Source organism: Hesperophylax consimilis, chromosome 16 (genome assembly GCF_061612785.1).
Source record: "Hesperophylax consimilis isolate HC1 chromosome 16, BYU_Hcon_1.0, whole genome shotgun sequence".
NCBI classification, from domain to species: domain Eukaryota; kingdom Metazoa; phylum Arthropoda; class Insecta; order Trichoptera; family Limnephilidae; genus Hesperophylax; species Hesperophylax consimilis.
The window spans coordinates 7,059,984-7,084,242 of record NC_142851.1 but is presented as its reverse complement, the minus strand read 5'-3'; the positions used below and the strand labels follow the sequence as shown (position 1 = coordinate 7,084,242).

Genomic DNA, 24,259 nt, shown 5'->3' with positions numbered 1-24,259 from the left:
GACACTTTTACAAATGTTTTATAATTTATCCACCTCACTTGTTTTTAGCATCGCTACGTAAGGTCTTCTGTTAAAAACCGACATTCAAATTCTGCTCTGAAAAGTCCCACAGTGGACTGCGCTGCAAACTGTTACCTTACATTAGCGCCCTTGACGTGATTTTGCACAAAAACTGCGCTATACTAATCATCCAAATATTATTATTATTATTTATAGCGAACTTTACTTTTCTGCGCAGGGTCTGGTTATGTGTGCTTTTCGGCATTTAATATAAGACTGATGTTGTACTTTATTCAAAGTATTCTTGAACTCTCCTGGTGGTAAAAATATTGTCACGTGGTTTGCCTTCAGCTCGTCGAAATGATACCCATATCACGTTAGGGCAAGGCTAAATGATTACAGATTATAAACATAGAAATTTTATCCTTCATTAAAAAAAAATAATAGTTATATATTTTTAAATTAAAAAATAAGCTATGGATTTTATTTGTGCTTCCTCTATTATTAGCTTGTTGAGCTTTGAACTTATTTTTAAATTTAAAAATACTTAACTACCACTGATGTTGTATTTGTTTTTGTCTTGTATAAATATGCTGTCATATCCTAACAGAAGTATTTGAGGACCAATAAAATCTGTTTATAAGTTCAGAATAATCTAAGTACTAGCAATAATTATCAATTACGTTTAGTGTTGCCAGTTCTCAATCTTACAACTGTACCATACTCAAAACGTCTTTGTCACTTCTACCAAATACTGTAGAATAGTTATAACTTCAACTTCTGATAGTTCTGTTCTGTTGGCAGTATGCTACACTACCGTCTCCTAGCTGCATGAGTTCTGCTGGATGGTTTTCTCACACATTTTAATGGATTTTATATTTTCTCTTTTGATCACTGAAGACAGTATAGTAAATATGGGAAACAGAAAAAGATTCATTATAAGCATTAATTAGTCGCCTGAAATATCAATACAAACTGAAAATATCTCCCGAGTAAAAATAAATGCCGCCAACAGGAATTGAACCCGTACCTTCTGATGTCCGGTCAGGTGCTCTGAAACCACTGAGCCATGTCTGCTTATTTCCAACCTGCCAAATAATTCAATATGTACTAGTACCTCAATCAACAATTACTGCTTATTATATTTTTTCCACCTGTTAACCACCAACTTTATTTTTGTACGAAAGGCTTTGTTAGTGCTAAATTTCTCACTAGATGGCGTCTAATCATATTATGTTTTCATTTATTGGTGAAATATTTTTGACTTGTCTTGTTAATTATTGCTTATAATTATTTGTTATCCTTTATGCTATGCATAAAACCTTGTCTTATAAACATTAGTTAACCACTCGGAACATTAGAACGTCAAAAGACGTAAATATGATAATAGCGGTCAAGACATTAGTACGTCTTTTCACGTAAACGCGCGAGATTTTACAAAAATCGATTTATTTCCATCACTAGTATACGGATTTCCATGATTTAAAAAACATAGTATCGATAATGAATAACGCTACGCGTCTGTATTCAAGAATATCTATGGAATGTAGAGGTGCATTATCTGAGTCGATTGAATCTGTCATCTTGTTCGTTCATAATTTATTGCGTTTTTAAATAATTTATTAAAAATATTTTAGCTTGGACGGTTAATATTTTGAGGTGACTAATAGTTTTTAATTATATTTCTTCAATAAATAAAGTGTTATTTCTTTATGATACTCAGAAAAAAGTACATTTTTCACAGCTTTGAAATAATGGTCAGCGATTTTTACATATTTTTGACGTTTTCAGAAAATGTATATTTAGAAACGCAAATATTTACGTAAAACAAAACAATACGATAGTGAATTTCATAATCTTTCCAAAACATTTTTTAGAATGAGGCTACGTTTCCCAAAACGTGAGTTATGAAGCTTTTAACAAAACTCGTGAATAACACAAAAATTTTCGCGTTTTGACAGTTCGCAAAGGAACACAAAGTAAATAAAAGTCCTTTTCTGAGAGGTTAACTAACTAACTAACTAACCATCACGCCGTTTCTCCGCAGGGGTAGGCAGAGAGGACAGACCGCCAAACAACTCGGTCTTGGCACACACTCCTTGCCTCATTCACATTCATACATCGTCTCATACATACTCTTCTATTGTTCTGACTCTTGACATGGCCCGACTCAAGTATCTGATTCACTTGGTCGTGCCATGTCTTCCTCGGGCGTCCCCGACTTCTGCTACCATTCACATTTGCATCGTATATTCTCCTTACACTCCTTTCTTCGCTCATTCGCTCTACATGCCCAAACCATCTAAGCGTCTCTTTCTTGATCTTACTCATTACGCTTACATCAGCCTTGCACTCTTTGCGGATATCCACATTCCTCACACGATCATACATGGTTTTACCACACATACGCCTCAGGGATCTCATTTCAACAGCATTCAATCTACTTTCATCCTTTCTTTGCCAGTTCCATGCCTCACTTCCATACATCAGGGTAGGTACCAGCACTCCATTGTGGACTGCTAACTTCGCTTCTTTGGACAATTTTTTGTTAGCGCCAACTGCGTTCAGTCCTCCATTAATGGAGTTACCTGCATTTACTCTTCTTTCAATATCTCTGTCAGCCTTCCCATCTCTCGTAAACATGCTTCCTAAATACACAAATTCATCCACCTGCTCCAAGTATTCCTCATTCACAGATAGCTGTGAATAATATAGATTGCACACTGTTTTCGTACTTTTTCTTTCAAACACAATTACTTTAGACTTACTTACATTCATCATTAACTCATTCTTCACGCATACTTCGTTCATCCTAGACACGAGAGACTGCAGATCATCCATACTATTAGCAATCAGCACCGCATCATCATCATACAACAGGCAACATACTTTCAGATTACTCAAATTCGCGCCCAATCCCACCTCTTTCAATTCTTGCATACAATTATCCATGTATAGATTGAATAACCACGGTGACATTACGCAGCCTTGTTTAACACCTTTCGTGATATCAAACCACCCCGTAAAACCACCGTTCACCCTAACACATGCAACGCTTCCCTCATATAGAGACGCAATTGCCTGAGTCAGATTCGCATTCACTCCATACTTGGACAACACCTTCCATAGCTTTTTCCTGTCGACTCGGTCGTATGTTTTTTGTAAATCTACAAAGGCACAGAAAAGTTTCTGGTTTTTTGCCAGAAACTTCTCGGTGAGCATACGCAATGAGAAGATCTGGTCCATGCACCCCCTTCCACTCATAAAAGCACCTTGCACATCCCATATTTTATCCTTTGTTTCCTTTCTTACCCTTTCAATCAAAATTCTACCATACAGCTTGCCAACTGAACTTAGCAGGCTAATAGCCCTATGATTCCCACATTCCATACGTGACCCTTTACCTTTGTATAATGGCATAATCACTGCCCTTCTCCAATCTAAAGGCGTGTAACCTTCCTTTAAACATTGGTTAAAAAGATTGCACAACCATGTGAGAATTATACGGCTACCTCCTTTAAAATATTCAGCAGCAATATTGTCGAAACCGACAGCCTTACCATTCTTCATACACTTAATTGATCTTTCTATCTCATCCGTGCTAATTTCGGTAACATTCAGTCCATCATCATTCATATCTGATTCGCCACTAGAATCACTGTCACTCACTTCGCTTTCAAAGATTTCCTCGAAATACTTCATCCATCTCTCTTTTATTTTTTCCTCATTCGTCAACATTTTTCCATCTTTCGATTTTATCACTTTCATGCTTCCGGTTTCAGGGCCACACCGGGACCTTTTGACTTCCTTCCAAAACAACTTAATATTTTCTTGGAAATGGTTTGTCATTTTCATTCCTTCTTCCTCTTCCAGGCGTTTCTTTCGTTCTTTCACTCCAACTCTTACTTTTTTCTTACATTCCTTATATACTTCTTTCGCTCGATCCTTCTCTTCGCTGGAAGCACTGCCAGCCGCAATCAGACATAACCATGCTTTCTTCTTCTCTGAGACCAGTGCTTTAATCTCATCATCCCACCATGCATCACCTTTCTTCCTACCTTGCGTACTTATTCCACAAACCTCTCTAGCAGATTCACAAAGACTCACTTTTATGTGGTTCCATGTTTCGTCTATGCTTAGACCGTCCATTTTCTTCTCATTCAATCTCATCTCTGCACAATTCACATACTTACTTCTCTCATTATCATTTTGTAGTTTTTCTATTTTGATTCTTGTTGGAGTTAGTACCGTTTTCACTTTAGAGCGCCAACCGCGAAAGAGGTTTACTCTCGACACCACCAAAAAGTGGTCAGTTTCAACCTCTGCCCCCCTGAAAACTCTCGTGTCCTCGGTAACGGCTCTCAACCTAGAGTCAATTACTACAAAATCGATAATTGACCTCTCATTTCCTCTTTCCCACGTATATTGGTGGATACCTTTATGATCGAAAAAAGTATTGGATACAAACAGGTTCCACTCTAAACATACTTCAAGTATTCTGTTCCCGTTGTCATTCGTTCTTTTATCCCCAAACATATATTTATACATATAAATAAACTATATATTAGGTTACCTAAATACGATCTACTGTTTTTTTTACTAATACACAAAAAAAATTATAGCTTCTATTAGGTTTGTATTAACAGTTATAAGTGTACCACCACCAGCAAGTACTATTTAAATTCAATTATTTATGCCATTGTCTTGAAGGAATGCAACATGCTACACTAGCATACCTCTAGCGGCCAGAGTTGCAAGCCAATACAGGTAAATACAACCAATATTTTATTGGAGTTGGGCATGTTATTAATATTTTGGGTATTTACTTCCAACTACCAACACTTTTGTTTTCCTACAATGAAACAGAATTATAAATATCTTTTCTTTATTATAAATTAATTATGCTAACAGTACACACACAAACCAAATAAAGGAATATCAGATTTCAATTCATGCTCAATAAATTATCTTAAAAATAATGTAAAAATCTTCCATGATAAAATATAAAATTTATTACACATTGTCTGAACTTCTATTTCTTGTAGAAGCTATTGGAGAAGGGTGTATTGAGGGAACGGTACGACAGGTCATCGCAGCAGCACTCGGAGATCAGTCTCGACTCACGGCAAGAGTTGGCATGAATAAAGTTGCAGTCGGCAAACTCGCATTCAAATGAATTTCCGCCATCTAAAAACAGGAATTACGCTTTCAGATTTTTAATAGATTCAAAATGCATATTTTTGCCAACAGATTGTAGATTGTTGTACGGTAAAATAGGGTAAGTCTGTGATAATAATTTACTCTGTAATATTTTTAAATTACCGATTCAGAAAACATATTTCTGTTTTATAGGTAAGATAAGAAATTAAGCAAAAATATCAGCATTGGTTCATGAATGTTTTTTTATTATAATAGTCTGTTCAATGTAGATTTTTTAATGTCACCATTACGAATTACTAGTTCTTTTTACAATAGCGTGAAAATTGTTTACTGCGAGAAAAAACTTAACTATAAAATCGGGTAAACAAAATTTCAGGCTTGTTTCTGAATACTATTTAGTTAGTCTCTTTTACAAATGTGTTGTAATTTATCCATCTCACTCATTTTTAGCGTCGCTACGCTAGGCACTTCGGTTAAAAAAGAAACAGAACAGAAAAGTTCCACAACCAACCGACTGCGCTACAAACCTTTGCCTTACTTTAGCGAACTTTGTTGGACTACTAACGGGACACTACCATCTCAGGAGACACATGCAGATATTGGGAGTGGAAAACACCAATAGATGCAGGTAATGTGAAGAGGATGAAGAGACTCCAATTCACCTTTGGTGCCAATGTCCTGCCCTGGTGGGAACTAGGCTCGGATACCTGGGGAGACATACAGTAGAACCAGAAGACATGGCCACATACCCAATAACAACCCTGGTGAACTTTATTAAAGGGACTGGGTTGTTGTTAAAGGATTGAGGTAAAATGGGAGATAGCACAATGGGCCTATGGCCTAAGTGCTCACGGGAACTATGTGTAAGCCGTCGCCGCCCTTTAAAAAATATATATATAAAGCGAACTTTACTTTTCTGACTGGTTATTTCAATATCCGCTCTTCGGTGGTTAACATATACTGATGTTATAATTTATTCAAAGCCTTCTGAAACCCTCCTGGTGCAAAAAGTATGGTCCCGTGGTTTACCTCCAGCTAGTCTAAATGATACCTAAATGTCATGTTAAGGTAAGTCTATCAATCTATGGAGAGAGAATTTCTGAATTTTAAATTTGAGCAAAGAATGGTCAGACTTTTAGATCCAGAAACATGCCCACATCGCGTTTCTTTTGTTCTTCTATATTTTATGGTTTAACCCTGTGTACTTTAACAAGGGGCGCAAGATGCTTGTGGAAAATTCCTAGATTTTTTATTTAAATTATAATACAACAGATTAATTTATCCCTTTAAAATTATCAAATCCTATTTCATATTCTTAAAATTTTTGAAAATAGGTCTGCAAAAAAGGTTTACTGAGTAATGAGTAATTAAATACATCTATTTTTAGAAATTTTATTTAATAGCACTATTCCTCTTGTCATACTATGCTGTGCTAGAACATATGTTCTGCCATGTGGTGTCTTGCACAAGTCTTGGTGTTCCAAATTCACAGACAATATGGGAGTGGGAAGTGAAGAAGATGGGGTCGAGGAGGGTTGGGAGTTGGGAGGTACCTGGCTATTCAAATCTGGTCATTAAGCATGGTTAAAGTCATTATAGTGGTTTATTTTTGGGGTATAGTGCTACTTACCACAGCATAATAACCCAAAAATAAACCACTATAATAAGTCAAGTATAATTTTAATTCAATAGGTAGTGTTTCACCTGAACAATAGTCATGGTATGTATAACTGTTATTTTCAAAACTAAAAAATGTGTTAAATCTTACAATATCCGTCTCCGCAGCAGCAGGAGTCGTGCACCAGCCTGTGCGAGCAGTAGCTGTAGACTGAGGAGTCGCAGACGGGGCACCCCCCCAGCCCCCCGGGAATGGGGTAGAAGTTCCCCCCGTTGGGGTAGCGGTGCCCCCCCCCGGTGTAGTGCGGCGCCCCATTGGGGTAGTTACCCCCGTACTGCACGTACCGGACTGCTGGGCCGATGGTCAGGGAATGGGCTGCAATGCAAAAGTATAAAATAGAGAACATGAATAGAATGCATTCAATGTATTTTTATAAATTATTTAATGGCACAAGCAACATTTTCCGCTTATGATGGTAGTAGGAGAAATTGAAATATTGTCACTCAAGTGTTATTGAAATCATTAAACTTCGAGAGGTGATTCTACAAGATGGTAGAAGTAAAAAAAGATAAATTACTCTTTTCGAAATTCCTTCGTTCTTTTCCTATACAAAAATATTTTTCCATTTCTATTTGAATATTATTTTTTCCATGAAAACAATTCAACTTTCGTACCTGAAAAGTACCTTAAAGGCGATGCACTACGTCGTGTAATATTTTAAATTAAGCCGCTATCAATAATAACCCTTACGTAGATGGCGATTTTGTTTAAATTCCCGCTTAACACCATCCGCCTGTTTTGATTTATGCAAGAAAAAAACATGGCCAAAAAATGCCTTTTATTTTATTTTGTGTATGTTCAGGCATAAATATTTCATTTTTTTCCGATTATTTTATGAATAACTTAATTTGCCACATAATACAATAAAATCATAACCGAAAATGGGTTCGCAAGTAGGAGATTTTGAACTTTAAAGCAGTTTTCATTGGCCTATACATTATTTTTTTCTGGGCTTATAAAAAGACTTATCTAAAAAATACTCGATTATTTCAAAGGCCAAGATGTATTCTACTCGCAGTATTTAATTAAAGCATCTGAAACATTTCTAGGCGATCAAATTTTCAAACCAAAAACACACGATTATGCATTACTACGTATAGCATCGCCTTAACATGCGAGCATTCTAAAATGATCCTTTTTAGAATAATTTTCGATACGGTTTTGACCTCAATGCTTCGAAAAATGTATGAAAAACAAAATCAGAATCGTTTGGGCTAATACACTTTAGGTTCCACTAAAAAAATTTCATTTATCTTTTATTACTTGATACATGCAGAATCACCTCCCGAAATTTGTGCACTTGTGCACTCCCGGACACCCTGTACAAAATAAACATTAAAAACTAAAAAAAATAAATTATTTTTTTAATTGTTATTTCCTACGGTAAGTTGTAAATGTCAATTACGATTTACAATTGACGACACTTAATAAAATAGTCGTAAATTGACGCAAGGATAATTGCATTTTTTGTATATCCCTCTTCATTGTTTAAAAATGTAGATAGGAAAACCCCGGTCGCGGTGATAATTTAATTTCTCATGCCAATTTCTCATGCAGATGTTGGGATGGTTAAATAAGTTGAAAGGCTATGCCGAAGTTTGCACGAAACCCTTCTGATAATTGTTCATAAAAATATCATTAGGCCATACGCAGTATAGGCACATTTGTTTAGCGGCCCTCCAAACTAGCAATCGAATTATTGTAGAAGATTCTACTGAAGATCTAAGCAAAAAAACTCAAATGAATCCATGCAGCCCAAAAATTTCTATTGATTTTTGCTTTTTCTTATTTTTACTTACTATTTTTCAAATGATTCTGGCTTTCACTCTTCAAGGGTGTTCTAGGCCATCATTACAAATTACGGAGAGAGACAAGGTGAATTTATATATTAATTTTGTTAATAACTTCAATATTTGTATAACCCCGGCATCGGAAACTTGTTGAAAAAATCGTTCTATCACTGGTATCCAGAGATGTGCAAAATGTGTATCAAAAACCATTTGAAATGCAAAATGGAAATGAGTCAAAAATTTTCCATTTGAAAATGCAAAATGCAAAATGGTTTTTAGAAAAGCATTTCAAATGCAAAATGCAAAATACCTATTTTCAAAATGCATTGAAAATGCAAAATGGTTTCTCAGGTCAACAATTAAAATAATTATTTATTTATTTATTACACGCCCTAGTGGGCTTTTCTTTAAAAAAAATATAAGCATTTTGTATCAGAGTAAACACTTAAAAATTAATACAATAAAGAAGAATGTAAACATAATGGCAAAAATAAATCCTCGCGCATATAATTGAATTTAAAAGATTCAACAAAACAAAATAGTAGAAGCGGAGAAGTTATATGGGTACATAGGTCTATTTGTGTCTAGAAGAATAAAAGTGATAGAATATACAACATTTATACTGATTAGTTTTCAAATGAAATATATCACCCAGATCAGAATATTTGTTTCCGAGATTGTGAAGTCTCGGAATCGGAGAATTTTGGTAAGCTAGTGTCCTGGTGTTATTGAAGTAAAAAGGTAAGAAATGTCGGCATGATTTTTTGGGAACATGGATATTAATACATTGAAGTAATTCGGGACAGTCAATTTAAAAATTAAGTATTCTTTGTAACAGTATTAAATCTGTGCTTATTCTTCTTTCCGAAAGTTTCAATAGAGACATTTTATCCAAGAGGTAATTGTAATTTATGTTTTGTAAAGGAATATGCAATTTATAATTTATAAACTTTAGAAACTTCCGTTGAATCTTTTCAATGTTATCTGAATGAATATTAAAAAATGGAGACCATAACGTAGAGTTATACTCAAGTTGGCATCTGACAAGGGTTCTATATAACATAATAAATGTTCCTAAATTATTGAAATCTTTTGCAGCTCTCAAAACAAAGTCAAGAGTCTTTAGGGCCTTGTTGATAATATTATTAATATGACATACAAAGGTGAGTTTACTGTCGAACATAATGCCTAGATCAATAATTTTATTAACACAAATTAAATTTTCATCATTTAATGAATATTGAAAAAAATAGGATTACTTATTTATATAATTATATTTTTAAACAATTTTGTCATTTAATAATGGACATCAATGTAGAAAAAACATATTACATGATGGTAAATCCAAAAACACCACGACTACAGATTATGAAACCACAAAAAATTTGCGCGGGACTAATGTTGCCAACGTAAAAACATAGAAACTGCTATCCAACATTTAATATTACAGCGTCATGGCCCCATGTTCAGTATTTGAATCAGTATTTTTTGTAATGGTATCACTCAATTGCCAGGGCTCCTACCAGGGAGCAACGTGACAAATGTAAATTATCTCTCATAGCGAGGTTGAGGACCGACTGATATTTGGGGCTTATAAATGAGTGGAGATAGTAGGAAGAATGTTGCAAAAAAGCATTTAAAATGGAAAATGCATTGAGAAAAGCATTTAAAATGCAAAATGCAAAATGGTTTTTAGAAAAGCATTTAAAATGCAAAATGGAAAATACCCATTTTGCATTTTGCATTTCCATTTGAAATGGATTTATTTGAAATAAAGCACATCTCTGCTGGTATCCCACAAGGATCACATCTTGGCCCAACTTTATGTAAAATATTTATTAAGGCGATGCCATACATAGTAATGCAAAATCATGTGTTTTTGGTTTGAAAATTTGGTCGCCTAGAAATGTTTCAGATGCTTCAATTAAATACTGCGAGTAGAATACATCTTGGCCTTTAAAATAATCGAGTATTTTTTAGATTAGTCTTTTTGTAAGCTCAGAAAAAAAAAATAATGTATAAAGCCTATGAAAACTGCTTTACAGTTCAAAATCTCCTACTTACGAACCCATTTTCGGTTATGGTTTTATTGTATAATGTGGCAAATTAAGTTATTTATAAAATGATCGAAAAACGTTTAAATATTTGTGCCTGAACATCCACCAAATAAAATAAAAGGCCCTTTTTGGCCATGTTTTTTTCTTGCATAAATCAAAACAGGTGGATGGTGTGAAGCGGGAATTTAATCCTTATCGCCATCTACGTAAGGTCTGTTATTGATAGCGGCTCGATTCAAAATATTACACGACGTAGTGCATCGCCTTAATGACATTGTTAATGGGAAATTTTCAAAATTATGTGGAAGATTGGAGTCGAGTTCAGACTTAGAAGAGATGAGACGTTGAAAGAGGGGCAGGCCATTTTAGACAAGGCTTGATAGAAGAAATGATATTTGTTTGGAGAGGGACAACAAAAATATATGTGATGTAAAGTTCCCACTTCTACACCACAGAATGTACAATCTGGGGAGTCAAGCATGTGAATTTAAAAAAGGTGAGAAGGAACGGAAAAATGTCCAATTCTCATTCGAATAAGTGAGCAAATATCTTTTTTGAAAAAATTAGGGAATTGTTGAAACCACGGTTTTGATGAGATAGTCTTTGCATTGAGACATGAAAAAATGTCAGATTATAGTAGGGTTTTATTTATGGATTATAGTTTTTTTACTTTAAAGTCGCTAACTATCTAACATTTTAACATTTCCGAAACGTACCTTGGATAGTCGACTGTTTACTATAAGGAATTCGGCAAATTTAAAGTAGAAATTGAAACATTTGCATCTAATGACGGAATGTTTCAGAGAATTTGACAATATTTCCAATTTCAAAAGTTAATTTTTAAGTTCTGTTAAAAGATTTTTTCATGATCTGTTATTATTTCAGTTCTGTACAGCAACTAGCCTATAATAATAAAATAACAGAAATTGAATAGTACTTTCACATTTTGATGGATTGTTCAAATTCTGTGAAAAAACTCATTTTAAGTTGATTAATTTATTGGTCTGAAAAAGACAAAGATCTTCGAATGAATCTAAGATTGCGTAATACTTTTACAATATATTTATTTCTAATAATACGAGGTTCATTAAATAGTGTAGGTACATATATTTAACAAATTAATTTAATAATAAATTAATATCTCACCTGTTTTAAGGAAGAAGACCGCCACAAAACAATACCATAGTGATCTCCCGATAGGCAAAAACATTGTAATTGCGATATTTTGACGAATATAATTATACCAATGAAACTAATGACTTGATTCGCTTGTGTATTTCGTTCAAACGTTATTTTGGTGCTTTAAGTTGAATTGTGAATATTTTTGTATATGGAGGGAGATTTAACTGGTTTCTTGCGAGGAGTTGGGCGGAAGATGAGAGGAATGATAGCGTTAAACTGCGGGTCAAAGAGTTTGTTAGACTGGTTTTGTGCAAATCTATACACTTGATTGCGTTAGCTACCTCGATAAGGTTCTTATAAGCTGAAATATTTATATATGTTCACCTACCAACATATAAGAAACAATCAGTACTGAAAACAATCACTATGTTTTGTGGTAGAAGTCATGATGTATTGTGGTAAAAAATCACGATGTACAGGGTTTTCCAATAAGAGGTGTTATTTTGATATTCAATCGAAAAAGATCAATGGTTTCGTTGCTTGTGTGGCACGTAGCGCCATCTTGTTGAAAGTAAAAGTTGTCCAGATCAATACCATCCAATTCCGGCCATAAAAATCATTTATCATCTCTCGATAGCGCAATCCATTCACCGTAACTGTCGCTCCAGTCTCGTTTTCGAAAAAGTAACGTCCAATGACTCCGCCGGACCATAAACCGCAACAAACAGTCAGACGTTGAGGATAGAGAGGCTTTTCAATAATAACTCTTGGGTTTTCCGAGCCCCAGGTGCGACAATTTTGCTTGTTGACGAAGCCACCGAGGTGGAAATGGGCCTCATCACTCAAGATGATTTGCATTTGATTCACTCAAGTGAATTTTAATAATTTCAATGCGTTGTTAAAGCGTTTATCGTTCCATTTTTATTAATACGTAGTTTTTTTACTTGTCAAATGTCAAAAAATGACAGCTTCAAAAGTATCATCTACCGAAATAGCGGGCTATTAAAAATAACACCTCTTATTGGAAAACTCTGTATTGTGGTAAAAATCACTATGTATTTTGGTAAAAATTGTGATGTATTGTGGTAAATATTACGGTGTATTGCGATAATAATCACTATGTATTGTGGTAAATATCACGATGTTGTGTTCACAATAAAAAGTGGACTAGCTAGGTACAGTGGTGTTGTACATTCTAAACCACGTAAAATGAGATTCCAATGAAAATCTTCCAATTACTATGTTTTTTGAAGTAACTATTGGTATAAGCGGTAAAATTACTGAAACTACATCCTACATCACACAACGGAATCCGTGGTCGAGGGGTAAGGCTCTCGACTGCTGAAGGTCGCGGGTTCAAATCCCGACGTGGGCAAGTAAATATTATTAGATTAATTTGTGTTATTTCACAAAATACTCATTTAAAATAATATGTAATATTTAAATATTGAAGACAATATTTAAATATTATAATTTGAGGTTTTACTCAATAAGTTATTCCGAAAAATAATAATATGTAATATATTTGCGGCCCGTTCTAGTATGGAAGATACTCTCAGTATATCGCCCTGGTTTACCAAGAATTTAGACCACCATTCAGAATTGAATTGTTGCTTGAAATGGGTTTGGCCATTTGAATAACCAGGAACTTCCCCACCTCCTTACTCTTCCCACAACCTTCAACCTCACAACATACGCCAATTGGAGATACCATAGTCTCACTGGGTCCAGACGGTTGGGAGCAGTTGGGACTCTTATGCATTTAAAAAAACATGGAGAAAACAAAAAACTTTTTTTTCGATCTAAGCTTTCGTTTTTCGAAAATTAGCTAGAAAAGTTTTATGTTTTTATATTCTGATTTTTTTGAGAATTTCCTCTAAATATCAACACAGGGCAGTCAATATGATAGCAATCGACAAAACTGCTAAAATAAAAATAATGCATTTTTTTACAATTTACTGGGTTAACAACTTATTCAATGATAGCTGGAAATCTCCCAGCGGGTTTCCAGAAACCCTTATTTAAAAATGTAATATTTTCGTAAATTTGTTGCTAAAAATGTCTTCATAATATACCTACTGCTGTGAAAATAGTGTGTTCATTAATATGAATATAATGGGTTCAAGCAGCAATGCAGTAAGGTTAAAACAGGCCCTCTTCAAAAGCAAATTACCGTGTGGCTCATAGAAAGTGGCAGAACGAAATCGAAAAGCTTCCTAAATGAAATTATTGTCTGGCTGAAGAAAGACCAAGTGAATTCATTTGTATTACGATATATTTACAATGTTAAATATGATTTAAGATTTTCACGGCCAAAAGTATTTTTGTTATTTGTTTTTGGGGTGTTATGCCGTGTTGCGCTAACTTCTTCTTTAGCCAACGTTGTCAGAAACATTGGCTAAATAATGAGTTAGCACAACACGGCATAACACCACAAAAACAAATAACAAAAATATACAATATTGTATTATTGTTTTTACATTTTCTTATATATGTTTTTATTTATGTTACCACCATAATACGGACATTTGCCTAGTTTGGGGTATGAATAAAAAAATAAAAAGTATTAATTTGAGAGTATTTTTCGATTCGTTGAAACGAGTTAGAGAACGGAATATATTTCACCGGCGATTGATCTCAATAACGGTACCCCAAACCCAGTAATAATAAAAATAATAAATGAGTTGGATCTGTTGGAAGTTGGACGCTGCAAGAAACTATTGTGTGTCGTTTTTTTCAATAAATGAATCTAGCAGAGAATGTAACCGGTTACTTCATCTTACTATCTATTAACTTTACTGTAACTGCTGCTCTTCGCAGAGTTAAATACTTCTTTTTTTACAGAACTACCTGAAGTGGGTACAACAGAAAAGTCGTCCATTAACTATAAGACGTCTATTTATAATACACATAGTACTTTTGAAAATAAAAACAGAACGTCTATACACGTGGAAAAAACCCACTACATGATACATGACATTATGCGTGATGTCTATTTATAATACACATAGGATAGGACTGGTTGTCTCTAGGGTTGCCAGATGCTCCAGATAAAAAAAACGAACATTTTTTATCAAAGGGTCCCCCCGTTGATTTTTTTTGGTACAATTTGTCGAAAGTCAAAGGGTTCTTTGATATTTGATTTTGACCAAAAAAACAGAGAAAATTACCGAAAATTTCTGAGGGTGAACAGAATGAAACACTTAAAACATATATTTATTAAACAAATCTTTTTGGCATATTTGGCACGAGATGCTACTGCTTTAAATAATCGTTTATTGCCTGAAAATGTATCTTTAAATTCAGTGCAATTGATATTTAAATTGAAGAAAACACAGAATTCGCTTTTTATGGTATTCACACCTAGTCGATTTTTTTCGTCAGTCCATACATTACCCTTTACACTAAAAAAGGAAGGCATTGGAGATGGGAACACTGAACACATATTGTACCATTTTCAACAGATTTGAGCAAGTCTTGCTACAACCCGTCAGAATCGCTCACGGCTTTTGCTCTGTAAATTATCTCGTGAGGTATATATGTCGAGTATTTAAAAAAAAACCGGACATTCTATTGTCCGGTTTTCCAAAATTTTCTAGACCGGACCAAACCGGACATCTGGCAACCCTAGTTGTCTCACAGAATTTGAACAATTGATCAAATTTCGAAGTTCATATTCAAGTTCTGTGAAAGTCCAATTTGTTCTGTTTTTACCCAAGTACTGTGAAACAACCGGCCCATGAGGAAATAATAACAGAACTTGAATACAAATTGAACTTTAACTGTGCAATTTGATGAATTGTTCAAATTCTGCGAAACAATCCGTCCGTTGTATTTTTGAAAAAAAGTACGACAGGATGTCTATACACGTAATATTTTACTAAATGACGTACTCGTATATTTGTGCACATTTTATTTTAAAATAATTATTCTGACATTGCCATGTAGACACATATAGCTAGCTGCCTCTTCTACTGTCATAAAAACAATGATTAAAATATTGTTTTAAATATATTCTTCCTTTAATAACTTATCACATTATGTCCACAAATGTCCAAAACCTCTCATTATGACCGACCAATTTCCAACATTCAATTATTTTCCTACTCATTTACCGCCTAAAGTGTGTTCCCTCAATACCTCTTACCTCTTACCTTTACAATTCGAAAATAGAACGCATTAGAATACTAGGAAATCTTATACAGTTATTACTTATTTAGCTGAATACACACGGTCATTTTTCTGAATCCATTTGCACACAGTCCAAATTAGGGGGGCCACACACGATCGAGCTGAGTCACGACGAGCCTTGCCATTTTTATCTACGTCTCCATCGTGTGAAAAACTCGAACATATGCACTAAAAACGTATACGGGTTCACAAAATAGAATTTCTTTCCCAAATATCCAACAAAGGTTTATTTAAATTAATAGTAAGAAATAATATCGGTAGATTCATTAAAAAAATGTAAATATTTTCTGTCATCCTAAACAAAATTTAGGGCGCTTGAACTGACAGTACTTACTACTCGAGGTCTGAATACTTTGTATTCATACTAATAAATAGTTTTTTACACGGGGATCTCACACACACGGCGGAGCCGGCGAGACATTGGCGGGGAGATTCGTCACATACGGCCGAGCCGAGCCGACTACTCTTTGGCTCGGCTCAATAGATTTTGGACTCACTTAATGCTCCGTCGTAAGTGCTTATAAAGAAGAAGAAAATGGTTTGAAAGGGAGATATGTAAATACGAATGTTAGAGGGAGCGCGCTAATACAAAAAAACGGTTATAATTAATAGGCGTAAGCGAAAATATTTAATACAGCATGACCCATATAAAATGACCAAATATTATTAAATCAAGAAGCATTATCAGAAACACCGATTTTTCATACCTATAACATATTAAATAGCAGAACCAAATGTGTCAAATATAATTTTCGGATCGTACTTTACGATTTTTTCTTTCGAGGGAATTTCTCATAATTAATTTTTCGACTCAAATGTGTAGAGATTATCTTAAAAAATAACATATATTTTTTTATGAGCTTTCAAATAAAGTGTTGAAGAGTAATTTGCTATAAATAGGTAGAAATTCTGAATACGGAGTCTTAAAATCAAGCGGAACATGTCGAGTCACGCCGAACCATAAAGTTACTTAACACACTGAGATTTTGGCTCAGCCCGGCTCCATTTGGCTCGTTAACACAGTCGAGTGTGTCCAGCTTTATCATGTTGAAACTAAAATTATTGAATTAAAATGAATAAAATTCCAATGAAGTAGATTAATTCTTTCCATGCGGATGTGTGTTCCACTGAACCATACAATTAATAACATGCGATTGAAATGATTAATCGCATTGCATTTCACGTATTTAGCGTTTAATCGTGTTCGCATTACAATAATTTACAACCTTTTAAAGATTTAATCTTTTTATCTCAGGTTTTTACCATTTTTAATGCGTTGAGTTCACCAGGGTAAAAATACTGATAAAAAGCATGATAACAATTTTTACAGATTCATGGTAGATTTCTGTTTATTGCATATCTATATTCTTGATCGTAAGACAGTAGTTATAGGCCTTAGTCGTACGTCACTCGATATAAGTCTTAGATATATATCACTAATTTGAAGTTCTTGTATTAATTATTTAAGAAATATATTTGTACAGCGCCCTTGAGGTGATTTTTCATGAAAAACGGCGCAATAAAAATTATCCAAATATTATTATTATTATTATGATGTTAAGAGACGTACTTGATGACGGTGATTCCTGATTCCATTTTGAGTAAAAAATTCAAATTAAATTTTGGTCTCACTTGGTTTTGGTTACCTTTATCAAAATATTTTTTTTTTTTTTTCAAAAACACATTTATTTTAAAGTCACTCACATCGACATATCTTTCCAATTACTACTGAAAAAAAACAAAATGACACTATCGAGATCAAAATTTCATTTAAATTTTTACTCCCAATAATGTCAGGAATCACCTTTTAAAGTAAGTCAAGTACGTCGCTTAACACCCTGTAGAAGCAAGGTTTACACATATTTGTTACTACACATCTCTCACTAGGGATATCCTGGGTCGAAACAGGCTAATTTACAAATATTGCTTTTAAGGTTAATTTTTTAAATTAAATTAAAGAAAAAATGTTTGATAGATTTATGTAATTCAGTTTGGTGTTGGTATTTGGTGACAATAATATAGAAAATTAATAAGATAATTTTTAATTTAGATTTGTGTAAGTTGATTAATTATTGCACGACCTTTGTTGGTGATCCAACGTTTAGCCAAGATTTTAAATTTGTTTAATTTTTCAAATTTTCCTATTTTGTCAGGTAGATTATTGTATACTTTAGTCGCAATGTAATTTAAATTTCTTTGTCCAAATGTTGTATTTGTTACGACTTCGTTGGTTTTAAACCGTTTATTAAGTAAAAAATGCTTATTACGTTTTTAAAGTAATGAGTAAAAATGGTTCTGTGTAAATTTATCGAATGCCTAGAACTTGAAATTGGTTGATATTAGGTACATTAGTTGAATATTTATCCAATCAATGGGAAATGTATAGCTGATGTTGATTAGAGATTAAAACAATGAAATTATTATTTTTTTTTTATTTTTTATTTATTTAACAATTTTTCATATAAGATAATGTGTCCTTACTGGGGTACCCCATTCTAAGGAGGGATGGATTCAAACGTTACTCCTGGACACATTGACCCAAGATTCTTATCCACCTTCCTATCCCTTAAAAGACCCTCCACATAGTACCCAAAGATGACATAGGCCCTGGGGGAATTTTTTTCCTCGAAGTTGAGCTAACGTAAATTTTAGGTCTCGTAATTTTCCACACATAAACAATTTGATCGCTAGTGTGGACACTGTGAAGGGCCGTTAGATAAGAAATTGAAAAAAAAGTTGTAATCGAATTGAAAGTAGGTAATCAAAATGGCTAGCTTGTTTTTAGTGTTCTTGCATGGGTGATGGCACCGATATCTTTGTTAATACAAGCCGTGCTGGATTAATGAACTTTTCAGACTTTTGCGCTGGGTTTAGCAGAGTTTGGTACTAATCCTTGCTACTAAACATACTGGGTTTAGCAGGGTTTAGTACTAATCCCTGCTACTAACTATACTGGGTTTAGCAGGGTTTGGTACTAATCCCTGCTACTAACTATACTGGGTTTAGCAGAGTTTGGTACTAATCCCTGCTACTAACTACACTGGGTTTAGCAGGGATTAAACCAAACCCTGCTACTAACTAGAAATACTAGATCTCATGGCCAAAAACTTATCCAAAAAATAACTACGAATACAACTTTTGGGCAAAAAAGCTTCTTATATCATAGTATTAAACTCTACAATAAAATACCACTCTCACTCAAAAACCTCAACATTATAACATTTAAATCTCAAATAAAAAGCTGGATACTTAATATAGGGAGATCTGAAATAGAAAATATACTGATATAAAACACAGACTAAAACCGAATCTACTAAACTTAACTATACAAAAAACACTATCTTACTTATTTTAAAATTATTTAAAAAAATATATATACACTACATGATATATGTTTATAATTAAATTCATATGTTACTTTGTTCTAATATTAATTTCTTTTAATTAAATTATAATATGTAAATGGCATCCTCAGCACGGGAGATCCCAGTGAGGATATCATTATCTCTATATGTTACTAACAAAAGAAGACAATAAATCATTATTATTATCATTAAAAACTATACTACTATATTATGTAACTAATTATCCATTGCAAAAGTATAAAACAGGTATCATTAACTGTGAGTTATTTTTATACAGCACGGCCTGTATTAGTAAAAGATGGCGGTGGTGATCTAAAAATATATTTTTCAAAATATATTATTATTCTTCTACCGTTTTCTTTGAATGAGAATTATGATAATAATACATAAGCGCTATTATAATGCACTGAAGTTAAAAACCGATAGAATAGTGCTGTGGGCGTGTCTGTGTGCCAGAATTAAGCTCAATTTCCCTTACTTCTGCGGAAATTAATCAAACATTCTCAATTATCGAAATTCTTTCTTAAACAGATGATGCATAATTTCATTGGTCTGTCTGGGAGTCGAGAAGTCTGTGATTTACAATTTCATTGGTCTTTCTGTGACAAGAAATATTCCGACCGATGATAGACAAATTTTATCGCGGCCTCCGTAGCCTCAGATAACTGTCAATATACACATATTTTTAATAATGTCGTCGGTTATGCAAAATTCCTGGCTTATTAACGAACCGAGTTGAACTAACTTAACTGTCAATATACACATATTTTTAATAATGTCGTCGGTTATGCAAAATTCCTGGCTTATTAACGAACCGAGTTGAACTTACGAAGCTCTTAGAATTGATAGAAGTCGTATACGCGGCGAGTTGAATCCGTTCTGCCCAATGACGCTACGTTGGTTCGGGCTTTGGGAAATGAAATTTGTTCAGATAAAAAGTTGTGAATAAAGACCTCATTATTTAATTAGCTAATTTTTTAGTTTCAAAAAGTAAATGCAGACTGTCAATATATATTTAGGTGAGTATTTCAATTCAATATTGTCAATTAATTAATGGTTTGACGCTTCGGAATGTCAATTCAAAGATAATATCTCCAGTGTTGCTAGCTGATAGTTTATTACATTTATTTCAGTTTGTACATAAGTATTATGTAGCCAAAATAAAACCAATTGTGGATTTCCTCCTTGTGACTTAATACTAATTGCTCCTTGTAAATTATTTGTAAGAAAGGAATATGAATTCAAAAAATTTATACAAAACAAAAGATTAAATAAAACGAAAAATTTACAAAACAAAACATTTATCAATACATTTATAGCCATGAAGAGAGGTTGTAGATATAAATCGAATCATAAAAGAAATATAAGCAAAAGAGACATAACATTATTCACAAACCATCAGAGAAATATTAGTTTATGGACCTCTTGTATTTGGTAACTTTGCAACTGAAAATATCCACCTTGGATAATACGCTATTGTAATTATTGCATAGTCTGTTCAGGCAAGAATTCTGCTTAGAGTTCGTTTTGATTGCATTGTAGGCCTGATGATAATAAGGCAACATACAAGAGTAGTTATAATAAAAATAAATAATAATATTTGGCTAATATTTCTGCTTATTGCTATTATTTATTGCGTTATCAATTTCGGTCTGGCTATCAACAGCGCGACCGTGCTCGTAAAATCGGGTATCTAAGTTATCGATTTCACTGTGCTAGACCCCCATCTGACTTCTAGGGATTTGCTGTTCAGTTTTGTAATGAGACTACACTGAAAATTCATAAAACTTCTTAGAATTGTACTGTATTGACTTGTTTCGGAGTTATTCACAAGCCATTAGTGAGACCCGTTCTAAACTATCAAAAACGGATTTCATCTGATAATAAAACTTTTGATTAATGGCTTCAGTTAATTAAGTTAAGCTAGTTATTCAGGTAAATTAACATTAGGTTGGATTGGTAGGATGGTAATGAAGTCTATTTTGACTTTGAGATATGAAAACTTTAACGCGAGTCTTTAATTACTTTGTATCGATAACGACATTATAGCTTTGCATCTGTGAATAACTGTGTGTGGTTTTACTATGACGGTAAACCCCTGTATAAAACTGTCATCTTTTCGTTTATATTTTATATAAAACTAGCGCAGAACCGTAAAAAAACACAGGATAGTCTGAATTCTTGACAAATCAGTTCCAATTTTGAAAACGCCAATTAGAATAATTTATTATTATACGTAGGTACCTACTTTATCGCTTTTCTGAATTCTTGATATAACTCATTGGAAATTTAAAAACGACACTTAAATTCAAAGCAATTTTAAGTTAAATTAACCAAATTTTGAGCAGGACTACAATTTCACCCACAGACAACTGAAGTAATTAGTATTTTTGATAAATATATTTACAAATGGAGTTTTTTTTTCAGAAACTACTTAAATCTTGATTTTTTTTCGTTTTTTTATAACTATTACCTAAATTAACTGCTGTAATGTCGTTCGATTTCAGAGAAATGCGTACATATTCGTGTGTGTGTACTTGATTGCCACCAAAACTAACTAAAAACAAAAATAAATCTCTCCAGGGTAGAGCGTATGACTTATGTATATTTATATGTATCCATACCATTCGATTAAATAAATAATAAATATGTCATTGAGTTTAGTTAGGGCCGGTATTTCAGTTGCTTCTTAAGCTCGACTCATAACATTCCTTGACCTGTTCCAACGGCTGCTGAACAACCGGCCCTAAGTACTTTAGCTATTCACGAAGAAAACTTACTCATTTAAAATACTGTTAATTTATTTAAAATCTAATCAAATTATTCGTTTTCTCTGTTAAAAACGGGACTGAAGGCCTTTAACGAATGAATTGACAGAGTTCCTAACAAATTATCAGTTAAAAGCTAGTGTTTTATAAGGACGGCGGAACACGTGTTCATACAAATACTGAGATTGATATTGACATACTGTGTCTATTGCGGGCGGCCGCTTGGCGACGCCGACACCGGGCTGGCGTCGTGCACGTGGACAAATGAGTTTGGCTAATTTATTCAGAATCTCTTCAAATTGTTGGGAATACGGTTAAAAACAAGATTGCCTACCGTTTTCTGATAAACTTTTAGTAAATAACTAATATATCGAAAATGTTAGAATTTTCATGAACACGGGTTCCGACATTGTGATGACATATTTGTGATTTACTAAAAGTTTTTCAGGAAAACTGTTAATTCATTCCTGCCTGCCAGCAATCCCGCTTGTAACCAGATTACCAATCATTTGAAGAAATTCTTGATAAATTAGCAATACTCATTTTTCGTCGATTTGAGTTTTTTTTCCAAGATTGATGGAATTTTACTCACTTGACTTTCAAAAGAAGAGAAATGATTATTTTTTTTAATGATAAACTAACGTTTATAAGACAAGGTTTTATGCATAGCATAAAGGATAACAAATAATTATAAGCAATAATTAGTCTTCCGAAATACTAATACAAATTGAAAACATCTCCCGAGTAAAAATAAATGCCGCCCACGGGAATTGAACCCGTGCCTTTTGATGTCAAATATTATAATTTTTTTTAATATCATTTATATGAGATTATCATCTGGCGGATAGGAAATAAGCCGACATAGCTCAGTGGATACAGAGCACCTGACCGGACATCAGAAGGCACGGGTTCAATTCCCGTTGGCGGCATTTATTTTTACTCGGGAGATGTTTTCAATTTGTATTAGTATTTCGGATGACTAATTATTGCTTATAATTATTTGTTAAGAGAAATGATGTCTACACCTGATTTTGAAAAAATATTTAAAGCCGTGCAACGCCGGAGACTTCGGCCAGTATAGGCATAAAGAAGAGTGTACAATTCCATCGTGATATTTATAAGGAAATGAACACGTATTCTAGATATATTTTGAAAACCATTATTTTATCAGGAAATTGGCATTCTATCACTTTTTTCACAAGATCATTTTTCTCCGTGTACCAAACAATATTTAACAAGGAAAAAGCAGCGCGTGAGCTACTCATTTTGATGTAAATTAGTACGATAATATCTGTTTCTTTTGTACGTTCGGTAACACGACAGGAAAATAATACCTCTATTCTTTCATTGTTGCAAAAAATCAACATTAAATTGCCAATCTTCCCAGTTTGTTCTTAATGATACTCCTGTTCATTTTATTGTTGCAAGAAATCAACATTAAATTGTCAATCTTCCCAATTTGTTCTTAATAATACCTCTGTTCATCTCATTGTTACAAGAAATCAACATTAAATATCCAATCTTCCCAGTTTGTTCTTTATAATACCACTGTTCAGTTAATTGTTGCAAGAAATCAACATTAAATTGCCAATCTTCCCAATTCGTTCTTAATAATACCCCTGTTCAGTTCATTGTTGCAGGTAATCAACATTAAATATCCAATCTTCCCAGATTGTTCTTAATAATACCCTGTTCAGTTCACTGTTGCAGGTAATCAACATTAAATTGCAAATCTTCCCACTTTGTTCTTAATAATACCTCTGTTCATCTCATGGTTGCAAGAAATCAACATTAAATTGCCAATCTTCACAGTTTTTTCTTAATAATACCTCTGTTCATCTCATTGTTACAAGAAATCAACATTAAATTGCTAATCTTCCCAGTTTGTTCTAAATAATACCTCTATTCATTTCATTGTTGCATTCTTGCCATTAACATTAAATTGCCAATCTTCCCAGTTTGTTCTTCCTTGATACAAAACTAGATATTATTGTACCCGGCTTCACTCGTGTTTTACTCTGAGCTATAATAAAGGCATATTATGCCTTCTAATTTGATTTTTAATTAGTTTTTCATATTATTTTGGATTTGGATATTCCGTTTGCGACATTTGAATTTCTGAAGTCGT

The 24,259-nt window shown here is 33.5% G+C and overlaps 1 protein-coding gene across 1 annotated transcript; it reads right to left on the bottom strand.

Annotated features, from left to right (window-relative positions):
- Positions 1-3,719: 3,719 nt before the first annotated feature.
- On the bottom strand, positions 3,720-17,044 carry LOC149416614 (uncharacterized). Its single transcript, XM_089641286.1, has 3 exons — positions 16,969-17,044; positions 6,929-7,153; positions 3,720-5,187 (listed from the first exon to the last, which is right to left on the bottom strand). Exons 1-3 carry the CDS (start codon positions 17,042-17,044, stop codon positions 5,033-5,035), a joined length of 456 nt encoding a protein of 151 aa, XP_089497412.1. The 3' UTR covers positions 3,720-5,032.
- Between the last annotated feature and the right edge of the window lie 7,215 nt (positions 17,045-24,259).